Below are 22,348 nucleotides of genomic sequence, written 5' to 3' on the forward strand. Positions count from 1 at the left end.
AATTGAGAGAATTAGATGATTGTTGGTGGAAAAAATGATTAAATGTTGTAGGTATTTATAGAAAAAAAATTGATTAATAATTTTTTTTTTAAAAAAAGGGCAAATTTCAGATTTGGCCGTTGGACGGCCAACTCTTTTTAAAAATGTGGCCCAAAATTAATTTCAGAAAAAAATAATTAAAAAAATTGCAAACCGGGCCGGTTCCTGGATGGTGGACCGGTTCCGGTCCCTTACCGGTCCAAAGCCAAAATTAGACCAGACCAGCCCAATTTTTTTTTTGTGTTGGACCGATACCCGATCCGATCTCCCCCGTAAAGGCACCTTAATGGGCCGATCTTAGGGGGGCGGTTAGGGGGCCAACCGACCCAGCTGCAGGTTTACATCAACATTCTGCAACTTTACATAAGTATATTCGGAATATATATGAAAATTAGTTTTGTACGTTATTTATAATTTATTAATTTTAGCTTTATGTTTCTTCAAAAGAAATTTTTATTTCTATACCTAAGAGATTTGAAAAAATCATATATGGTCAAAATATATTATTTCCTCCGTTAAAAATTACCAAAATATCAAAAAATATCATTAGCCCTAATATATAGGTATTTTTTTATTATTATTTTAATCTAAAACCCAAACATATAGGGTCCACCAATTGTAAGAAGTAGGAATCTATCTATTAAACTAAAACCACTTACATCTCTGCATGCATGTAGCTGTATATAGGCCAATCAAATCGAAGTACTAAAAACTAATTAAGCAGACACATTAAAATGGAACATTTATTCAATAAGAATTAACATCCCAAATTAAAACATCCTAATATATGTTTGATCAGATCTTTGCTAGTTTATTTGATCTTAATCCTGCTGATCAATCCAATCAGGAATTATTATTATGAATAAGACAAACATAAAAACAGATGAACCGGTTCATAATAAACACGATTCAGTACTACTCTTTTACTCCTCATTCACCTCCTCCTCTTCCTCTTCTGGAGGTGGGAAATTTAAATTCGGCACTCGATACACCCGTTCCGCGGGAGCAGCAGCAGCATTCACGTTGAGATCAGGGAGATGGTTGGGCCTTTCAGGTGATGGTGGTGGTAGTGGTGGTGGTGGTGGTACAGGGTCACCACCACGACCAACAACATCAGAAATCAAAGGAGGATACCAGGCTTCCGGATGTGTTTGCATGTGTCTAAACAAGTTTATCAGCGAATCAAACACATTTCTACATACATAGCATGTTCTCATTACCACAGGTAACTGTGGAGGTTCCAGTGTTGGTGTTCGTTCCAGTTCTGGTGCCGGTTCAACAATGGGCTTCAACATCTGGTCGTCCAATATTCCTCCGTCCACATTCAGCATGAGTTCCAGAGTTGGTGTTAGTTCAGGTTCTGGTGCCGATTCAACAACCGTCTTCACCATCCGGTCCTCAGATGTTCCTTCCCCCGCATTCAGCAAGAGTTCCAGATTTGGTGTTGGTTCGGGTTCTTGTGCCAGTTCAACAACGGGCTTCATCATCTGGTTCGAAGATGTGCCTCCCCCTGCATTCAACGTGAGCTCCAGAGTTGGTGTTGGTTCGGATCTTGGTGCCGGTTCAACAAGGGGTTTCACCATCTGGTCCTCAGATGTTGCTCCCCCCGCATTCAGCCTGAGTTCCAGAGTTGGTGTTGGTTCGGATTTTGGTGTTTGTTCAACAATGGGCTTCACTGTTCGATCTGCAGAAGTTCCTTCCCCCGCCTTCAGCATGGTTTCTCTTTTGTTAGGAGGAACATTGACTGAGTGGATGGGGACGCTCCTTCCATAAACCCTTAAAACAGGCCTTCCAGAAGGGTTTGCAATAGTATGGGTGCCAAATTTGAAAATGACATCGGAACTTGCAGTGGAGGGGATTCCTAAGCTACCAACATTGATACTGGAATCGGTAGCAATTCCAGTGCCAGCAGTCGGTGGAGCAGGAGCAGGAGCAGAAGCAGGGGCAGGAGCAGAAGGAGGAGCAGGAGCAGGGACACAGGGAGGAGTAGGGGCAGAGGGAGGGGGAGATTTGGGAGCAGGAGAAGGAGGAGGGGATTCAGGGTTTGGAGGGACACTCCTATCCTCAGAGTTGGCCATTGGGAGAGGAAATATTATACAAACAAATGAAAGAGAGAAATGGGGATTTGGTGAAATACAAGGTTTAGTGATGGATTATATTTATAGTGTGAGGGGTGGAGAGAAACTTAACGTTTGAATTTTGTCACTTTCCCACGAGTAGTGTTGGTTCACAAGTGTTGTTTATGGAATGTTATTCAAATTTAAAACCTTTTCAAGGCAACTTCTTAAATTTTAATCCAAATAAAAATTAAATTTGATGCATTGTGCATTCTTTTAAGATTTTGTTAATCATCTAACTTTGACTTCAATTTTGATTTCTTCTCTATTTTTTTTCCTCGAAAACAGTCAAAAAATACTTCTAAACTTTGTGAAATTGAACAAAAATATCCTCCGATGATAATTTGGTTCAAAAATATCCTCCGTTAATAGTTTGGTATGCTAATAGTTTAGTCTAGAAATGTCCATATTGTTATTTAATGGGTCAAAAATATTCTTTTACTAATAGGGATTACAGAAATCTCATAATGTTAAGAGTTAATTACATCTTATCCCTACTATTTTTTAAATTACAGAAATCTCTTAATTTGATGGAATTCGGGTACATCCCAAAATGTCTCGATACACTGCATCTCGATTTTGGATACATCATTCAACGTCCCTATACATCACATCTTGGTTCTAGATACACCACTCAACGTCCCGATACATCACGTACGTCCCGATACATCGCATAAGGTGATGTATCCGGGAATAGGAGTGAGCAGGGATTTTTGTAATTTTTTCAAATGATAGAAAATTTTAGAGAATATTGTAAAATAAGTTATGTATTTAGGTAATTTTTCCTAATTATATTGGTAGTCTTTTTTCTTTTTAAAAGTATGATATTCCTACTAAAAATATTACTTTAAAAGAACCTTATTCTTATTTTTTTTTCTTTTAAAATAAGCTTAACTAGTAAACAAGTTGAAAATAATTTTTATTTCTTCTTAATCTCATTTTAACAATTAAAATAAAATACCTCCATATATCTTTTTAATTGATAATAGAGGTCATATATAGGGGTGTGTAAATACCGAATCGACCGATAAACCGAACCAAAAATAGTGTTATTGGTTTATTGCTATTGGCTTATTGGGTAACAGTTATTTAATGAATTTATAAAAAAAATATTGGGTTATCGGTTCGGTATTGGTTTTTTAATAGGGTATTTTACTTAAATCCCATAGTGAAAAAACTCAATTATAATTTATTCCAATTTTTTTGGTAATTACCCGAATTTCTTCTTTTTCAGATTTTTGATACATACGAATGACTATGATACATCGCGATTTGATACATAAGTCATTTTCATGATACATCGCTAGTTGATACAAACCAAACATTGTAATATTAATAAAACTTATGAATCAGCTTATAACACCTAATATATCATGAACACAACAAAAATAGTAGCAAAACTTATGTTTTACTGATACATTTTGTGTTTGGTTTGTATCAACTAGCGATGTATCATGGAAAAGACTTATGTATCAAATCGCGATGTATCAGCATCATTCCTATGTATCAGAAGAGGGATTTTTAAAATTTTTACAAATGGTAGGGAATAATTGAAAATATCGGAATAAAAAGTGTGTAATTTGATAATTTTTCCATAATTTTGGGTTATTGGGTGAACCGATAACCCATTAAGACTAATAATTTACTAATTTAATTTTTTGTTTTTTACTCATACAGAAATATCAAACAAAAAATATTAATGTAAATATATAATCAGTTAATCACTATATAATGCTATTTAGTATTTAGTATTTACCCTTTAGACTTTGTCACTCTAGGTTCAGTATTCAGCGGCAAGGTTTTTCAAGTTTGCAAGCTACGACGGCAGCTCCAGGAATCGTATATTTGTTTTAAGAGTATTTTTTTATTGGTTAAAACAAAAACCGAACTGTTAATGACCAAAAATTGATAAACCGATAACAAATATCTTATTGATTTGATTATCAATTTAGCATATTTAGGAACCAAAAATCGATAAATTGAATCGATAATACTTAAAATCGAATTGAATTGACCAATACACACCCCTAGTCATATATATGAGATGATAATAACTCCATCATTAATATTATTTGGATAACAATAAGAAAATTCCTAATAAAATTGGAAAAAAATTTATTTGTTAATCGTTTCTGAATTGAAGTAGGATAAGCATTTTTTAATTATAAAAATCACATTAGAAAAAGAATGTGTTTAAAAAAGAAGAAATAATATATTTATTTGAAAAATAAGCATTTTTGACCCATTAAGTAACAATAGGGGGCATTTTTTAATCAAATTATTGACGGCAAGGATATTTTTGGACCAATCTATTAGCTTAGAACATTTTTGTCAATTTCACGTTATTGAAAGACATTTTTACCCTTTTCATTTGGTGCAAATAACATGAAAATGAAAAATTGAAATAACATTTTAACAAGGAAATTTACATTAAAGAAGATTATTTACTTAGTTATAAAACTCACACAATTAATTAAACAACTTTTATGTTATAATCATGTAAATATTAGTACATAAGAAAGATAATTAGTTTTTAGCTAATTGAATTTTCTTGGGTACATTTGATGTAAAGAATATTAATTTTAACTTAATTTAGATGGATTTTACTACAGTATTCAACTTCTAAAGTACTACAATGAAATAAATTAAAAGAGATTTTTTATGTTAGTTAATCATGTGAGAAATAGATATACATGAAAAGATAAATAATACATTGTGATTAGTGAAAAAAATCGGTATGTCCTAAATGAAAAAATAATAAATGACTTTCCAAAACTATTTATCATCATTTGGTAGATTTGTTTCTGAAAATCAGTTATGTAATAAATAAAGTACCATTCCTGATGTATATTAATCGGATTCTGATGCTTTGAACAATAGACAAACACACAATCCCCCCCCCCCCCCCCCAACCCCAACTCCAATCCCCCATCCCCACCCCCACCTTCTTATGCTATTATCTTTATGTAAGTTATGTAATATTTATTTTACTCAATCCTCCATCTATATGATATTTACCTTTTTTATATTATAATATAATATTTTATTTTTAACCTAGGTATATATGGATTTTTATTAACGTTATAATTAAGTAGAAAGTTACCAAACAGACTATTATAAGTAGAATACTCCTTTTGTGATTTTGTTTCGAAATCTTAGGCAATTCTTTTTTACATGCGTGTATATTAAAATTTCACTTATTTTTTATTATCTATTGCCTATTCACATAAACGGGTTTTGGTTGTTATTCATGAGGTTTAAAATTTACATATAATATAAATAGATAATTTTTAAAAATAAAATATACATACATACATACATATATATATATATATTAATTAATTAGTTATTTTGCATTACCTTTATCGAAATATGTGTATATCCGATAATTAATTTGGATTCATGTTGAGGCGATCAAATTACATGAGTTATTCATCTTGTAAAGAGATTGTTAGGATAGTATGGAGATAGCAAAAAAGACTTACATATAATTTTTATCAACCTGGAAAAGACATACAATAGAGTCCCTAATAGGAGGTCCTGTTGAGATGTTTGGAGTTTAAGAGGTTTCAGAAATTAAAGACAAGTACAATGGAGTCAAGACTCGAGTTAGAACAGTGGAAGGTAATTCAGAACACTTCTTGATCGTGATTGGATTGCACCAGGGATCAACCACTAGTCCGCTTCTTTTTTTCTTGGTATTGGATGAATTGATCGACATATTTCAAGAAAGGTGTCGTGATGTATGTTATTCGCAAATGACATAGTAATGACTGATGAGATGTGCATGGTGGAGTTAATGATAGGCTGGATGTTTGGAGACATACCTGGGAGTCTAAATAGTTCAGATTAAGTAGAACTAATATAGAGTACTTGAAGTATAAGTTCAGTGGCGTAATACATGAGACTAGGGTAGAAGTGAAAATCATCACAAAATTCATATCCAAGTAACTAGGTCCATATTTCAATAAGACGAAAAAATCGATGATGATGTCACACACCATATTGAAGTGAGATGGTTGAAATTGTGGCTTACATTCTTTGTTATGTCTGGTAAGAATGTGTCGCCATGGATTAAAGGTAAGTTATACATATAGTGGTGGTTAATTAGACCAACACTATTGTATGTGGGAGAGTGTTGTCCAGTCAAAAATGGACACATGCAAAAGATGAATGTGGCAGAGATGGGGATGCTCAAATAGATATATTGAAATACTAGGAGAGAAATGGTTAGAAACGAAATTATACAAGGAAAGGCATGGGAGTGACTTCCATGACAGATAAGATGAATGACACAACATTGAGATAGTTCAAAAATGAGAAGGGGATATGTGTGGATGTGCAAGTAGAGAGGTGTGGGAAGTTGACTACAAACAGAAGTTAGAAGAGGTAAAGATACGCCAAAAAGAACTAGAAGGAGGTGAACAAACAGAAAATGACACAATGTCGGCTTACTGAAGACATGACCCTAGATAAAAAGGTTTGGATGTCAAGAATTATTAGGATAGAAGGTTAGAAAATAGCAGAATATTATTGCATTTCTTGTGGGAGAAGCAAGGGGTTGGGGCTACTCTTCTCTCCATTTCTCTTTATTAATTAGTAGTATTAGTTTAATATACGAGCTTTGCATATAACCAAAGTGTGTACCTCATTTACCAACAAACACTATTACAAAAAAGGTAAATTTCGTTATAAACTGTCACTAAATTTCTAGTAGCTAAGATTTTATTTTTATAATTCATTGCTTATCCACCTCTAAAAAGGACGAGCATCAACTTTTCTTGTTTAACTTTTAGTCAATAGCTCATGTTTAGTTTATAGTGAAGTGAAATGACTTGACATATAAAACTAAATTGAGAGTTTCACTTGTTAGAATAAGTGTAACAAAATAAATAATGACAATTCATTTAGACATAATTAAATTTAATAATAATTTTAATATGAATTTAATATTTTAACTGCTTTATAAAATAATATATTAACATAGTCCTTCCCGTACAATCAGAGGTGCTTACTTTTTGAATCAGTTGGAAAGAATTCCTTGTTCATTAAACTAATAGCATAATTAAACAAAAGTTTTGATACAATGTTGATGTTAAGATATTTTGTCAAACATGATTTATTTTTTTAAACTACAAAAGTAATCATCCTAATGATCTTTTATTTCTAAAGAAAATTGAATTGGATGGTCAATAAAAAAGAAAAAAAGACAAATTAAACGAAAAACAATTCTTTCAACATCATATACACAAATTAACAATAAAATAAACCACGAACTAAATCAAGAAAAAATTATCACATGCTACAGAATGACAGAAATATAGCTTAAAAAATTCTCCTGGTGAAGAGCAATCGATATCCATGGAGAATAAAGAAGTGGAATATTAACGAAAGTTTTAAACCTTTTTAATAGGAATACTAAATATTAATAGGTATTCTACTTATTCTATTGTTGTTTTTTCCTTTTAAACCTTCGCCAATTGAACTTTTTCCTTAATAGGAATACTAAAATATTAATAAGTTTTGTACTTGTTCTCTTATCAATTCTTTTTTAACCTACATTAATTTTATTCCTATTAAGCTACTTATTCTTTTTTTTTTCCTTTTAAGTTTCAATTAAATTTATGTTTAAAAGCCTAAAAGACTTTCTCGGTATATGAGCAAAAATAGTCACAAATCCTAAAAACAAACAAACAAAACCTACATCAAAATGGCAGCCCCCCCCCCTCCCCCCCCCAAAAAAAAAAAGAACGACCAAAACATCTACGAGAAAACCCAATGTATCAAAAGTTGGAGCCGCACTCAACGGCTATCAAAAATGAAGCTAGTTTTTAATTTTGGTCACCGTTGTGTGTCTCCTGGTTTAGTTGTACTGACCTTGAGCCTTGTGTTGGAGTTGTGAGGCTGATTCTGGATTTAGGGAAAATCGATCCTCCCTCAGTTATGTTTTCTCTTCTTAGTCGCATTGTATCGAGAGGAGTCCTCTCATAGATTTAACGCTTTTCTAGTACATAGATAGCACCTTTGTACCAGGGATAAGTATGCCGACCTTAAAGCCGGCTTCTCATCCATCTTATTTTTGGAGGTAAGGCTTTTCATGTCCCCCCTCTTTGTACTTGTTCTTTCGTTCTGCTTTATATAATGAGAAAAATTTCGATTAAAAAAAAATGTATCAAAAGTTGAAGTAAAAAATAGATAAGTTTTTAATGATATTAAATTTCCTTTATTACAACGTCTGTTCCGCAATATAAATATATGTAAATAAAAAATAATTTATATTAAAAAAAACTTAAAGATATATTCCAATAATGTTGTTTTCCTTAAATGAGAACTTTTTTTTATATAAGAATGGTAATCAATTTTAAACTCCTAAATATTGTAATTGAAATATTACAAAGAAAATGTCACGATCCAAATCTAGGGCCTAGGCGTGACACGATGAATGAGACACCCGGAGGTACCTCACCCAAGCCTCTTAGTATTCATTAAGCATTTCATTGGTAATGATAAACAAATCAAGTGGAAAACAAAAGGGATGTAGGGACTAAGGGGCTTCACATTTAATAAGAGTCAAAGACAACATAACATCTTTTTCTATGTCCAACCATACCTTCTACATTAAAGACTTGGAGGGGCTAAGACATGTCCCTAGCTCACCCTAAAAATAAGTGTCAAGAAATGCCTTAATAAAAGTCTTAATGTTCTACATAACGTAAGCTTAGAATAAAAAGGATGTTGTTCCCGAACCATGGGAACTCACCACAAGCAATCTTCAAACTAATTCGAGCTAGCCACGTGGAGAAGGTCGGGGAGCGACGTCGGTTCCTACATGATGATATCATGTAGGCAAAAATATGCGTTAGTACTTTGATTGTACTAAGTATGTGAGTATGCTATGAAATAAAGAACATAAGGGAGACATGAGTAAGCAATATGCATAAGTGAATGCATGAATTAGACATCATCATATGAAACCCTAAAATATTCATTTTGTGGGAAAGTGACCATAACCGACATTTAAGACCATGCGAGCTATTACATGGAATCCAACATAAGCCCCTACGTTGGCACGAGGAGACTACTTGCCGGGTAGAACTCCGTCAACTTTAACATTCTTTAACTTTAATTTTGTTGGCTAATTGTGGATCCACTAGCCTAAATAGCCTACAAGGGCTCCTATGATGGCACATAGTTAATGCAACATGAGACTTTACTTAAGAATCCCTTATGTCGAGTCCCCATCTACATGCTACATTCGGTGCTAGGTCAAATCCCACGGAATAAAATTTATATATCATAATAACATAAGCATTGTATAACTTTAGACATCAAATCATCATCGGTGGAATAACTCATTAAAATCTTTGGTTTATAATATCATCATGACTACCATGTCCTATTTATCATTCTACTAATGAACCTTGATTTATAAGAAAATTAGGTCTACAATCAGTGATGGCATTCCGGGTACCATGCTAATCGGACCTTCTATTTTGGAAAAATGTTCAAAAGCATTGACGGCCTATAGCGAGGTCAAACATGTCATATCATAACGTTAAACATTTCATTTGATTCAATGTGAGAATTGTCCTTTCACATTGAAACCTTACTTTGGCTAAGAAACTCTTTCATTAATCAATCATTTCATAAAGATTCTCCTTTATAAGCATTTACTTCATAACATTCATTGGAGTCAAACTTCATTTCAACTTTACTTTATCATAGGAAATTAGGTGGGTTCATTTCAAAAAGACTTTCAAATACATTTAAAGGATACTTGTATGCATGAGAGTGATATGAATGCATCCAATCAAACATCTTAAAAACAACCCACCATATGCACTTTAAAACTACCTTTCAAACCTTCATATAAGAACATTGATAATCCATCCATTTCATATAAATAAGAATCAACATAAGTCAATATAAGTAAATCTTCAAATATTCAAGAATCTATGCATTTGAAATCGTAGTATGAAAATCCATAAAAACTCATCACTTGAAATTAAGAGTCAATATACATATAAATCAATAGGAGTAAATAAACTTAAAATATACCATAATCTATGCATTTGGAACCATCATGTGAAATCCCATAAGATTTTATCATTTAAAATTTATATACTAAGTTGAGAAAACATTTGGGCTCCATGAGTGGAAGAACCCATAAATGAAAATCCACATACCTTAGATTGAAGCTTTTAAGAAAGTTTGATTCTTGGTCTTCTATGAGGAGCCTTGAATCCTTTGAGTTTGAGAGAAAAATTGGAGGGGATTATTTGAGAGAGAGGAGGATGAAGTTTAGGGTTCTTTGGAGGTGAAATACTGCAAAATTTGACCCTAAAGCGTTCCAAGTTCGTATATATAGATATTAGGTAATTTTCCTAAAATGTCCCTACAAAATCTGAAAAATTGGACAAGTCCACAATTGGTCCACGATGCAGATGTGTCGCGCACCTTTATGGTCGACAAAAAATAAAATCTGGAAAAATTGTCCAAGTTCGCTGCAGGTCCGCGATGTGGACTTGTCGCGGACCTCTCTGGTCAACCAAGCATAACTTTTGACTCCAAACTCGGACAAATTCAATTTTAATGGCGTTGGAAAAAAGACTCAAAGAGCTTTAATTTGATAGATTATGTTCCACCCAATTCGTTATATTCTAGGAGATATGATTGTTTGAAGTTGACCCTTATACGAACTCATTCGGAAACTTAGCTGATAAAAATTCTTTGGAATCGGCTTGGTGTTAGAGATCCCTTATGACCCTAAAACACATCTAATACTCTTAAAATACTTAGGATGTAACAACCCCTAAAATGTTGTATGTCGGTATTTCAATTCTCGACAAAAATAATACAGCCTTTGTATTTTGGGCATAACTTTTCATATGTTGGTCCAAATTAGGTGACTCAAATTTTTGGGTAATCACAACATCCTTACCTACAACTTTCATGAAGAACATAACTTCAAATTCGGAGTATAAGTAGGTCAAATAAATTAATCTTTGCAAGATATAGTGCTGTGACGGAATTGAGTGTTGATAGAAGAAAATTCATATCTCACTATAGGTTGCTCCAAATTGGTTGATTCTTGAACGATATGAAACTAGACTTCCATATCTACAATTCTTATGAAGAAACCAAATCCTAATAAGGAATTTATCTTATTCAAACGTAGCTTCGAAAATGAGTATTCTGTTAAAAAGAACTCATCTTACCTACCATGGAAACATCTAGATGCATTTGACATCATGCATGACATAAATTGTCCTCCATTTAACATCATCCATGACATCAATATATTCCATTAAATTTTCAAATTTTTCTTTATAATTATTTTATTTATTGTTAGGTCCCTCTTTCCCACCTATAAATACCCACCTTATTTCCTCATTTTATTCATCAAGCTTTCCTAAACATTTCTTCTCTCTATATACTTCTTCTCAAATATAGTTTTAGTTTTAGTAGTATAAAAATACTACTCCGGTTATTCTTATACTCCGGGTAGTACACAAAATGCTCCGGCGAGGAGAAAAGGCTAGGGATCCAAGAGTATTCCAATTCGGAGTAAACCTTCAGATTTAAGGTATGTAAGGCTTTCATAGCATCGGATTGAGTTCGTCCATGCGCCCAATATTTAAATTCATTATAATTGAGTTATAGTTGAGTTTTACCCAAATCTTGAATTCTAAATGAATTAATTCTTCTTCTATTGAGTTAGATATATTTATGCATTAATATTATTATTATTGTTATCTCTCATATTATTGGAATTATTGTTCATGGCTACTTTCCCATGAATCCTAATTGATTTGATGTTCATGAATATTTTTACACATGTTTTGAGTAAAGATGTTGGCTTTTTATTATTTTTTATTGATAAAAAGAGAGTTATATGAATTAATACTATATATGTATTTTATTGAGTTTTGAAAGAGCAAAAGAGTTGAATTTGAATGAATTTGAGAAAATGATATTTTGAGCAAGATGTTTTGATGAGATGAAAATGATGTTTTTGGAAGTATAATGATTGATAAACATGAAATGAGATGAGTTTGATGATTTAAATTAAAGTCCAATGAGACTAGATGATGAGTTTAATATGAGCACATATTTTGGGAGTAGTATTGAGCACCGAGTTGGGTAAGAGTTTAATTTACTCAAACCCCAGAACTACGTAGCCAGCGTAGGATGGAGGCTATGCCTCTTAAGTCCCAAAAAGAGGACTTTGATGAATGGATCCAAGATGGTGATGTCTTTTACCCTGGCAAGGTATTGAATGGATGTGGCAACGACATCGCTTCGTTGTATCATCGCTAGCTCATAAGTGATGGTTGTCGGTTAGAGAAACTCCCAACTGAGTAAGCATTGCTTATTACTATTATTTTTATTATTATATTTTAAACTTGCATTACATATTCATGTTGAGATGATGTTGAGTTCTGAGCTGAGTTTTCTTGAGAGGAGCTTCTTGATATCTGTCCTTACCTTCCTGCCATTTTACATACTCGTACATTCCACGTACTGACGTCATTCGACCTGCATCGTTTTATGATGCAGATACAGGTGTTAGAGATCCTCAACAGGCGCATCGTTGAAGATCATTTCTTTTCAGCTATTTGGTGAGTCCTTCTTGTATTCGAAGGAACTCCTTATCCTTTTATTATTGTTGAGTGTGATGTTTCTTTTGAGGTAGCCATGAATATGTCATTGGCACCATCTAAGAGTATTAGAGGCTTCATAGACAGAGTCTGATGATGTAATCGGAGTAGTTCTCCTTAGAAACTACTTCTTATAAGAATTATCTATTTTTCCTTTGATTATGACAAGCCCACATTAGTATTCTTAAGTCTTCCGCTGATGAATAAATAAGAAATGAAACCAAGTGGTTCTCTCGGAAGCCAGAAATGGTTTCTGAGTACCGGCCACGCCTAGGGTACCCTCTCGGAGCGTGACAAACTTGGTATCAGAGCACAGAGTTCAAGAGTCCTAGGGTGTCTATGAAGCCGTGTCTAGTAGAGTCTTGTTTATAGGTGTGTCGTGCACCACACTTATAATCAGGAAGCTATAGGACATTAGGAATTATTTCACTTCTTTCATAATCTGAGTTCGTGCGATAGAGTTTAACTCTATAAAAGCTTTCTTTCTAATTCGTGCGTTTACACGTTTCAGACATGCCTCCTAAACGTTCAGCTAGTCAGAGGAACGCTCCCAGCACTGAGGTTCCACAGTCAGTGATGCCTCCACGGAGAACTAGGGGCCGACCTGCAAGGTCTACTGAGGTACCCCAAGTACCTACTGTTCAGACCACTCCTACTTCTGAGGATGATTTTCGAGGAGCGATTGCTATGCTCACCCAGTTGGTGGCTGCTCGAAATAGTAGCCAGAGTTCACCAACTCCTAGCTCTAGTTATCAAGAGCTGTCTGCTGCCATGAGGATCAGAGATTTTCTGAGAATGAATCCGCCGGTCTTCACGGGTTCCAACGTTGATGAAGACCCCCAAAATTTCATTGATGAGATGTGGAAGATACTAAAAGCGATGCATGCTACAGAGATTGAGGGGGTTGAGTTAGTGTCTTATCAACTCAAGGATGTGGCAAATGTCTGGTATAACCAGTGGGAAGAAAGTAGAGGTGAGGATGCAGAGCCTGCTCTTTGGGATGAGTTTGAAAGAGCATTTCTTGATAACTTCTTTCCCTAAGAGCTACGTGAAGCAAAAATTGAGGAGTTTGTGAACCTCAAGCAAGAGAGTATGACTGTGAAAGAGTATAGTTTAAAGTTTATTCAATTGTCCAAATATGCCCCAGAAATGATTCCTCATATGAGGTCTAAGATGAGGAAGTTTGTCTCTGGCCTAGGCAAACATGTAAAGAAAGAATGTAAGGCAATGTTAATGATTTCTGACATGGATTTTTCTAGATTGATGGTGTATGCTCAGCAGGTTGAGGATGACAAGAAAAAGGACCGAGAAGAACACCTAAGCAAGAAGGCTAAGTCTGCTGGGCATGAGAATGAGCAAAAGCAAGGGAAGGGTAACAATTCTTTCTTTCAGAAAAGGTCTTCCAATTATGCACCTTCCCCAACAAATGCTTTTACACCTAATACCAGGTATGATCAGAGATCGCTAAGTCACCAAAACTTTCGATCTCAAGGTTCTCAGTCCCAATTAAGTATGGCTCAAGGTTCTAGAGGGAAACCACCATGTGCTAGATGTGGAAGGCTCCATTTGGGAGAGTGTCCTGTGGGCACCAATGCTTGCTACGGATGTGGAAAGATAGGTCACTTCCAGAATGAGTGTCCTTCAAAAAGGCAGGGAGATGGTAGTAGTAGAGCTCAGTTTTCTTCTGCAGCTCCACAGAATAGAGGTAATCATAGAGGTGCAGCTTCAAGTGCAGGTGGGGGAACCAACCGCCTGTATGCTATGGGTAGTCGCCAAGACCAAGAAAACGCACCCGATGTTGTTACTGGTATGCTTCGAGTCCTTTCTTTTGATGTGTATGCATTACTTGATCCAGGTGCTACATTATCTTTTGTGACTCCTTACTTGGCTAGTAAATTTGAGATCCTTCCTGAGTGTCTTCTTGAGACTTTCAGTGTGTCTACTCCTGTTGGTGATTCTATTTTAGCTGAGAGGGTCTATAGAAATTGTACTGTGTCAATCTATCATAGGGATACCATGGCTGACTTAGTTGAGTTGGACATGGTTGATTTTGATGTGATTCTTGGTATGGACTGGCTTTATTCTTGTTATGCTTCGGTTGATTGTAGGACCCAAATTGTCAAGTTTTAATTTCCAAACGAGCCTATCTTAGAGTGGAAGGGGAATTCTGTAGTGCCTAGGGGTAAATTTATTTCCTACCTTAAGGCCAGAAAATTAATCTCTAAGGGATGTATATATCATATAGTTCGAGTCAAAAATATTAATGATCAGACTCCATCTCTTGAGTCAGTTCCCATTGTGAATGAGTTTCCTGAAGTCTTTCCTGAGGATCTACCCGGAATCCCTCGTGATAGAGAGATAGACTTTGGTATTGATGTCCTTCTTGATACACAACCTATCTCCATTCCTCCTTATAGGATGGCTCCTGCTGAGTTGAAAGAGTTGAAAGAACAACTGAAAGACCTCCTAGATAAGGGGTTTATTAGGCCAAGTGTCTCACCTTGGGGCGCTCCTGTCCTATTCGTGCGAAAGAAAGATGGGTCCCTTAGAATGTGCATTGATTACCGACAACTAAACAAGGTCACCATTAAAAACAAGTACCCTCTCCCCAGAATAGATGATTTATTTGACCAACTTCAGGGTGCCACATGTTTCTCTAAGATAGACCTCAGATCAGGCTATCACCAGTTGAAAGTGAGAGAATGTGACATCCCGAAGACGGCTTTTCGAACCCGCTATGGTCATTTTGAGTTTCTTGTTATGTCCTTTGGATTGACAAATGCTCCAGCAACTTTTATGGACCTCATGAACCGAGTATTCAAGCCATACCTAGATACGTTTGTAATTGTCTTCATCGATGATATTTTGGTCTACTCTAGAAGTAAGAGTGAGCATGCTAATCACCTTAGGATTGTCCTTCAAACTCTTAAGGAGAAGGAGTTGTATGCTAAGTTTTCAAAGTGTGAGTTTTGGCTTGAGTCTGTAGCATTCCTAGGTCATATTATATCTGGGGATGGAATCCAAGTTGATACTCAAAAGATTGAGGCAGTTAAGAACTGGCCCCGACCCACCTCTCCAACCGACATAAGGAGTTTCTTAGGTTTGGCTGGTTACTACAGGAGGTTTGTTGAGGGATTTTCATCCATATCCTCACCATTGACTAAGCTGACTCAGAAGAAGGCTAAGTTTCAATGGTCTGATGCTTGTGAGAAAAGTTTTCAAGAGTTGAAAGCTAGATTGACTACTGCTCCAGTACTATCCCTACCCGAAGGAATGGATGGTTTTGTAATCTATTGTGATGCTTCAAGAGTTGGGTTGGGATGTGTATTGATGCAGAAAGGTAAGGTCATTGCCTATGCCTCCAGGCAGCTTAAGACTCATGAGAGGAACTACCCCACTCATGACCTTGAGTTGGCAGCTGTGGTATTTGCTCTTAAGATTTGGCGTCACTATCTTTATGGTGTACATGTGGATGTGTTCACAGACCATAAGAGCTTACAGTATGTATTCAGCCAGAAGGAGCTGAATTTGAGGCAAAGGAGATGGCTAGAGTTGCTCAAGGATTATGACATGAGCATTCTCTACCACCCAGGTAAAGCAAATGTAGTTGCTGATGCTCTTAGCAGGTTATCTATGGGGAGTACAACTCATGTGGAAGAGGAAAAGAAGGAGTTGGCAAAGGAAGTGCATAGACTTGCGCGTTTGGGAGTTCAACTTATTGACTCTAGTGAGGGTGGTACAATAGTACAAAATGGAGCCAAATCATCTCTAGTTGCAGAGGTGAAAGAAAAGCAAGATCAGGACCCCATTCTTCTTCAACTGAAGGATGAGGTTCACAAGCAGAAGGTAATAGCTTTTACCAAAGGGGGAGATGGAGTGTTGAGATATCAAGAAAGATTATTTGTTCCAAGTGTTGATGGTATTAGGGAGAGAATCATGAAAGAAGCCCATAATTCTAAGTATTCCATCCATCCAGGTTTAACAAAGATGTATCATGACTTGAGAGAAGTATACTGGTGGAGTGGAATGAAGAGAGATATAGCAGAGTTTGTGTCCAAGTGCCCAAATTGCCAACAAGTTAAAGTTGAGCACCAAAGGCCTTGTGGAGTGGCTCAGAATATAGAGATACCGGAATGGAAGTGGGAAATGATCAATATGGACTTCATTACCGGTTTACCACGAACCCGCAAACAACATGACTCTATTTGGGTGATTGTGGATAGGATGACCAAATCGGCCCATTTCTTGCAGGTTAAGACTACGAACACTGCAGAGGATTATGCCAAACTATATCTTAGAGAGATTGTTAGACTGCATGGAGTTCCTTTGTCTATCATCTCTGATAGGGGAGCTCAATTTATTGCTCAGTTTTGGAAGTCATTTCAGAAGGGCTTGGGTTCAAGAGTGAACCTTAGTACTGCTTTTCATCCGCAAACAGATGGCCAGGCAGAGCGTACGATACAGACTTTGGAGGATATGTTAAGAGCCTGTGTCATTGACTTCAAAGGTAATTGGGATGATCATTTACCTCTTATTGAGTTTGCATACAATAATAGTTTCCATTCGAGTATTCAAATGGCTCCTTATGAAGCTCTGTATGGGAGGAGATGTAGATCACCAATTGGTTGGTTTGAAGTTGGTGAAGCTGAGTTGATTGGACCAGACTTGGTTCACCAAGCTATGGAGAAGGTGAAAACCATACAAGAGAGGTTGAGGACTGCTCAAAGTCGCCAAAAATCCTACACTGATGTTAGAAGAAGAGATTTGGAGTTCAAAGTGTACGATTGGGTATACTTGAAAGTTTCACCCATGAAGGGTGTGATGAGATTTGGAAAGAAAGGGAAGCTTAGTCCCCGCTACATTGGTCCTTATCAGATTATGAGGAGGGTAGGTAATGTAGCCTATGAATTGGAGTTGCCCCCAGAATTAGCTGCTATTCATCCCGTGTTTCACATCTCTATGCTTAAGAAGTGTTTGGGAGATCCTTCACTTGTTGTCCCAGCTGAGAGCATTGGGGTGAAAGAGAGTTTGAGTTATGAAGAGGTTCCAGTTCAAATTCTTGATCGTCAAGTTCGTAAATTAAGAACTAAGGAAGTGGCATCTGTCAAAGTCCTATGGCGAAATCAATTTGTTGAAGAGGCTACATGGGAAGCTGAAGAAGATATGAAGGCTAACTATCCTCATCTATTTATGCCATCTGATGACGATATTCAAGGTAATATTCCTTACTTCTACCTTTGAGTCGATGTTTATTCTTGAGTTTGAGTCATTAACCATTTGAGTATCGGAGTTGATGTATTGATGATATTCATTCTTTATGTCTCCTATTTTCATCTTCATTCGAGGACGAATGATCCCAAGGGGGAGATATTGTAACAACCCCAAAAATGTTGTATGTCGGTATTTCAATTCTCGACAAAAATAATACAGCCTTTGTATTTTGGGTATAACTTTTCATATATTGGTCCAACTTAGGTGATTCAAATTTCTAGGTAATCACAACATCCTTACCTACAACTTTCATGAAGAACATAACTTCAAATTCGGAGTATAAGTAGGTCAAATAAATTAATCTTTGCAAGATATAGTGCTGTGACGGAATTGAGTGTTGATAGAAGAAAATTCATATCTCACTATAAGTTGCTCCAAATTGGTTGATTCTTGAACGATATGAAACTAGACTTCCATATCTACAATTCTTATGAAGAAACCAAATCCTAATAAGGAATTTATCTTATTCAAACGTAGCTTCGAAAATAAGTATTCTGTTAAAAAGAACTCATCTTACCTACCATGGAAACATCTAGATGCATTTGACATCATGCATGACATAAATTGTCCTCCATTTAACATCATCCATGACATCAATATATTCCATTAAATTTTCAAATTTTTCTTTATAATTATTTTATTTATTGTTAGGTCCCTCTTTCCCACCTATAAATACCCACCTTATTTCCTCATTTTATTCATCAAGCTTTCCTAAACATTTCTTCTCTCTATATACTTCTTCTCAAATATAGTTTTAGTTTTAGTAGTATAAAAATACTACTCCGGTTATTCTTATACTCCGGGTAGTACACAAAACGCTCCGGCGAGGAGAAAAGGCTAGGGATCCAAGAGTATTCCAATTCGGAGTAAACCTTCAGATTTAAGGTATGTAAGGCTTTCATAGCATCGGATTGAGTTCGTCCATGCGCCCAATATTTAAATTCATTATAATTGAGTTATAGTTGAGTTTTACCCAAATCTTGAATTCTAAATGAATTAATTCTTCTTCTATTGAGTTAGATATATTTATGCATTAATATTATTATTATTGTTATCTCTCATATTATTGGAATTATTGTTCATGGCTACTTTCCCATGAATCCTAATTGATTTGATGTTCATGAATATTTTTACACATGTTTTGAGTAAAGATGTTGGCTTTTTATTATTTTTTATTGATAAAAAGAGAGTTATATGAATTAATACTATATATGTATTTTATTGAGTTTTGAAAGAGCAAAAGAGTTGAATTTGAATGAATTTGAGAAAATGATATTTTGAGCAAGATGTTTTGATGAGATGAAAATGATGTTTTTGGAAGTATAATGATTGATAAACATGAAATGAGATGAGTTTGATGATTTAAATTAAAGTCCAATGAGACTAGATGATGAGTTTAATATGAGCACATATTTTGGGAGTAGTATTGAGCACCGAGTTGGGTAAGAGTTTAATTTACTCAAACCCCAGAACTACGTAGCCAGCGTAGGATGGAGGCTATGCCTCTTAAGTCCCAAAAAGAGGACTTTGATGAATGGATCCAAGATGGTGATGTCCTTTACCCTGGCAAGGTATTGGATGGATGTGGCAACGACATCGCTTCGTTGTATCATCGCTAGCTCATAAGTGATGGTTGTCGGTTAGAGAAACTCCCAACTGAGTAAGCATTGCTTATTACTATTATTTTTATTATTATATTTTAAATTTGCATTACATATTCATGTTGAGATGATGTTGAGTTCTGAGCTGAGTTTTCTTGAGAGGAGCTTCTTGATATCTGTCCTTACCTTCCTGCCATTTTACATACTCGTACATTCCACGTACTGACGTCATTCGACCTGCATCGTTTTATGATGCAGATACAGGTGTTAGAGATCCTCAACAGGCGCATCGTTGAAGATCATTTCTTTTCAGCTATTTGGTGAGTCCTTCTTGTATTCGAAGGAACTCCTTATCCTTTTATTATTGTTGAGTGTGATGTTTCTTTTGAGGTAGCCATGGATATGTCATTGGCACCATCTAAGAGTATTAGAGGCTTCATAGACAGAGTCTGATGATGTAATCGGAGTAGTTCTCCTTAGAAACTACTTCTTATAAGAATTATCTATTTTTCCTTTGATTATGACAAGCCCACATTAGTATTCTTAAGTCTTCCGCTGATGAATAAATAAGAAATGAGACCAAGTGGTTCTCTTGGAAGCCAGAAATGGTTTCTGAGTGCCGGCCACGCCTAGGGTACCCTCTCGGGGCGTGACATAGGAATTGATCTTAAATCATATATACAACTAAAAGTCACTGAGTTCGATCCTATACGCCTAAAAAGAATGGTTTGAGTCTTGGCATAGAAATTTTCGAGATGTTATTGAAAATTAAATTATAATTTAAGAAAAATAGTAAATCACAATTTTGTCTATTGTAGAGTTTTTTAATGACGGATAAAAATTTGAGAAACTTACCTAAATCACATAGTGTATAGGGCTAATTACTATTTTTTCCTAAGCTTTTTCAATTTAAAAATATTCCCTTAAAATATGATAATTCAGATACATTAATTCAGTAATCCGGATACATTAATTAGGGTTTTATATATCAGCAGGTAGTATTTAAAGCATGATACATTGAACATAGAGATAATTTATGAATCAGAATTAATGTATCCAGATTACTGAATTAATGTATCCGGATGGAAAGAAGGAATTTTTGTAATTTTTTAAAATGGATGAGAGTAATTAAAAATATAATAAATAAAGGATTATAATTAGGTAATTTTTCCTAAAATTTTCAATCAACATTTCTAAAGACATTCATGCTTTTAATATAATATAAATAGAATATTTAGTAATCACGTAGTTTCCTCTATTCAGTGTTCATTATAATTTGTTGCTTCATTTGCTTTATTTCTTGTTGTTTTGTCATCTTATATACTTGCGCCCTACTATGATTTAATTTCTTCTTTTCTTTGAGCCAAGGGTCTATCGAAAATAATTTCACATCACCACAGAGATAGGAGCAAGGTATGTGTTAGGAGCAAGGTATGTGTATGTTGTTGTTATTGTTACCTTCATTGAAGTATGTTTATTTAGTTATCACTCTCTGTTATTTTCATTTATGTAAATAGATATTAGATTTTTTAATTTTTTTTATTTATTATTATTAATAATAATAATAAAATTATTTTTTTTATTTTACTCACTTATATTTTGTAGAACATCCTTTGTTTACATACTCAATTATTTCTCACTTTTCTTCATAGATAGTTCTAAAAGTCAATAAACATATTCAGGATAGGATTTACTTGTTGTCCTAAATTGATATTTTAAGGATTCAAGTATTAGGTCAGCTTATGCATATCTTGACTAATTTTATAGAATATCTACTACCTTCCTCAAACAAGAGGTATCAGGTAACTACGTCCATCAATATTAGGACAAATAGAAAAAAATCGCATATTATTTTTATCTTTATTGTAATTTAAAATTTAAAATTGAGATCTCATAATTCTCATTCCACTCTATTGATCGCTAGATTCCTATCGATTTCGTAATTCTCAATCCACTTCATGAATTATTTAATCATAACTTTAATATATATATATATTCCAGTTTGTTGTCGTGATCCACTCAAAAGCACATATTTCTCTTAGGACCAAAATTAACGTATGTAACATGCATGTAGCTAATCATATTTATAGTACAATTCAAAAAGTAAGCTGAGAAAAATACATCATTCAAACAAAGTCCAAAAATAAATAAATCATGGACGAACTTGAACACAATGTTTTAAGAAGCAGAGGCGCGAGATGAGGCGTTTTATATAGTATAAAGTAAGGTATAAATTTCGAAATGCAAGACGTAAGTTTCATGAATTTATAGCGCATAAGTTTCATATATTTTTAATCTTATAATATTATTACTAAAAAATAAGCAAAAGCAAATTTTGTTAAAACTTTTTGCAAATAAATCACCAATAATATAGAAAAAAATTATTATAACTATTATTTGAGAAAGATACTAATACAAGAAAAAAATTATGCTAAACAAGATTATCTTTAAAAATGAAATTTCACTACATTGTTTTCGATCTTCAAATCTGTTAGTCCTTCGAACCCTTAACTAATATATACGCTGATATTTTTATATGCTTCACATAAGGAGAAGGGTAAAAAGTGTATAACAATGACAAAAATGGATAAAACTGACTTAGGAGTGTTTATTCTATCAGTTTCAAACATAATCATCTGGAAAACAAAATCTATTTATG

The 22,348-nt window shown here is 34.6% G+C and overlaps 1 protein-coding gene across 1 annotated transcript; it reads right to left on the reverse strand.

Moving 5' to 3' along the window:
• Positions 1–962: 962 nt before the first annotated feature.
• LOC129872507 (vegetative cell wall protein gp1-like) lies at positions 963–2,117 on the reverse strand. The gene has a single exon (XM_055947478.1). It carries the CDS (start codon positions 2,115–2,117, stop codon positions 963–965), a length of 1,155 nt encoding a protein of 384 aa, XP_055803453.1.
• Between the last annotated feature and the right edge of the window lie 20,231 nt (positions 2,118–22,348).

Source organism: Solanum dulcamara, chromosome 11 (genome assembly GCF_947179165.1).
Source record: "Solanum dulcamara chromosome 11, daSolDulc1.2, whole genome shotgun sequence".
In the NCBI taxonomy this organism is placed as follows: Eukaryota; Viridiplantae; Streptophyta; class Magnoliopsida; order Solanales; family Solanaceae; genus Solanum; species Solanum dulcamara.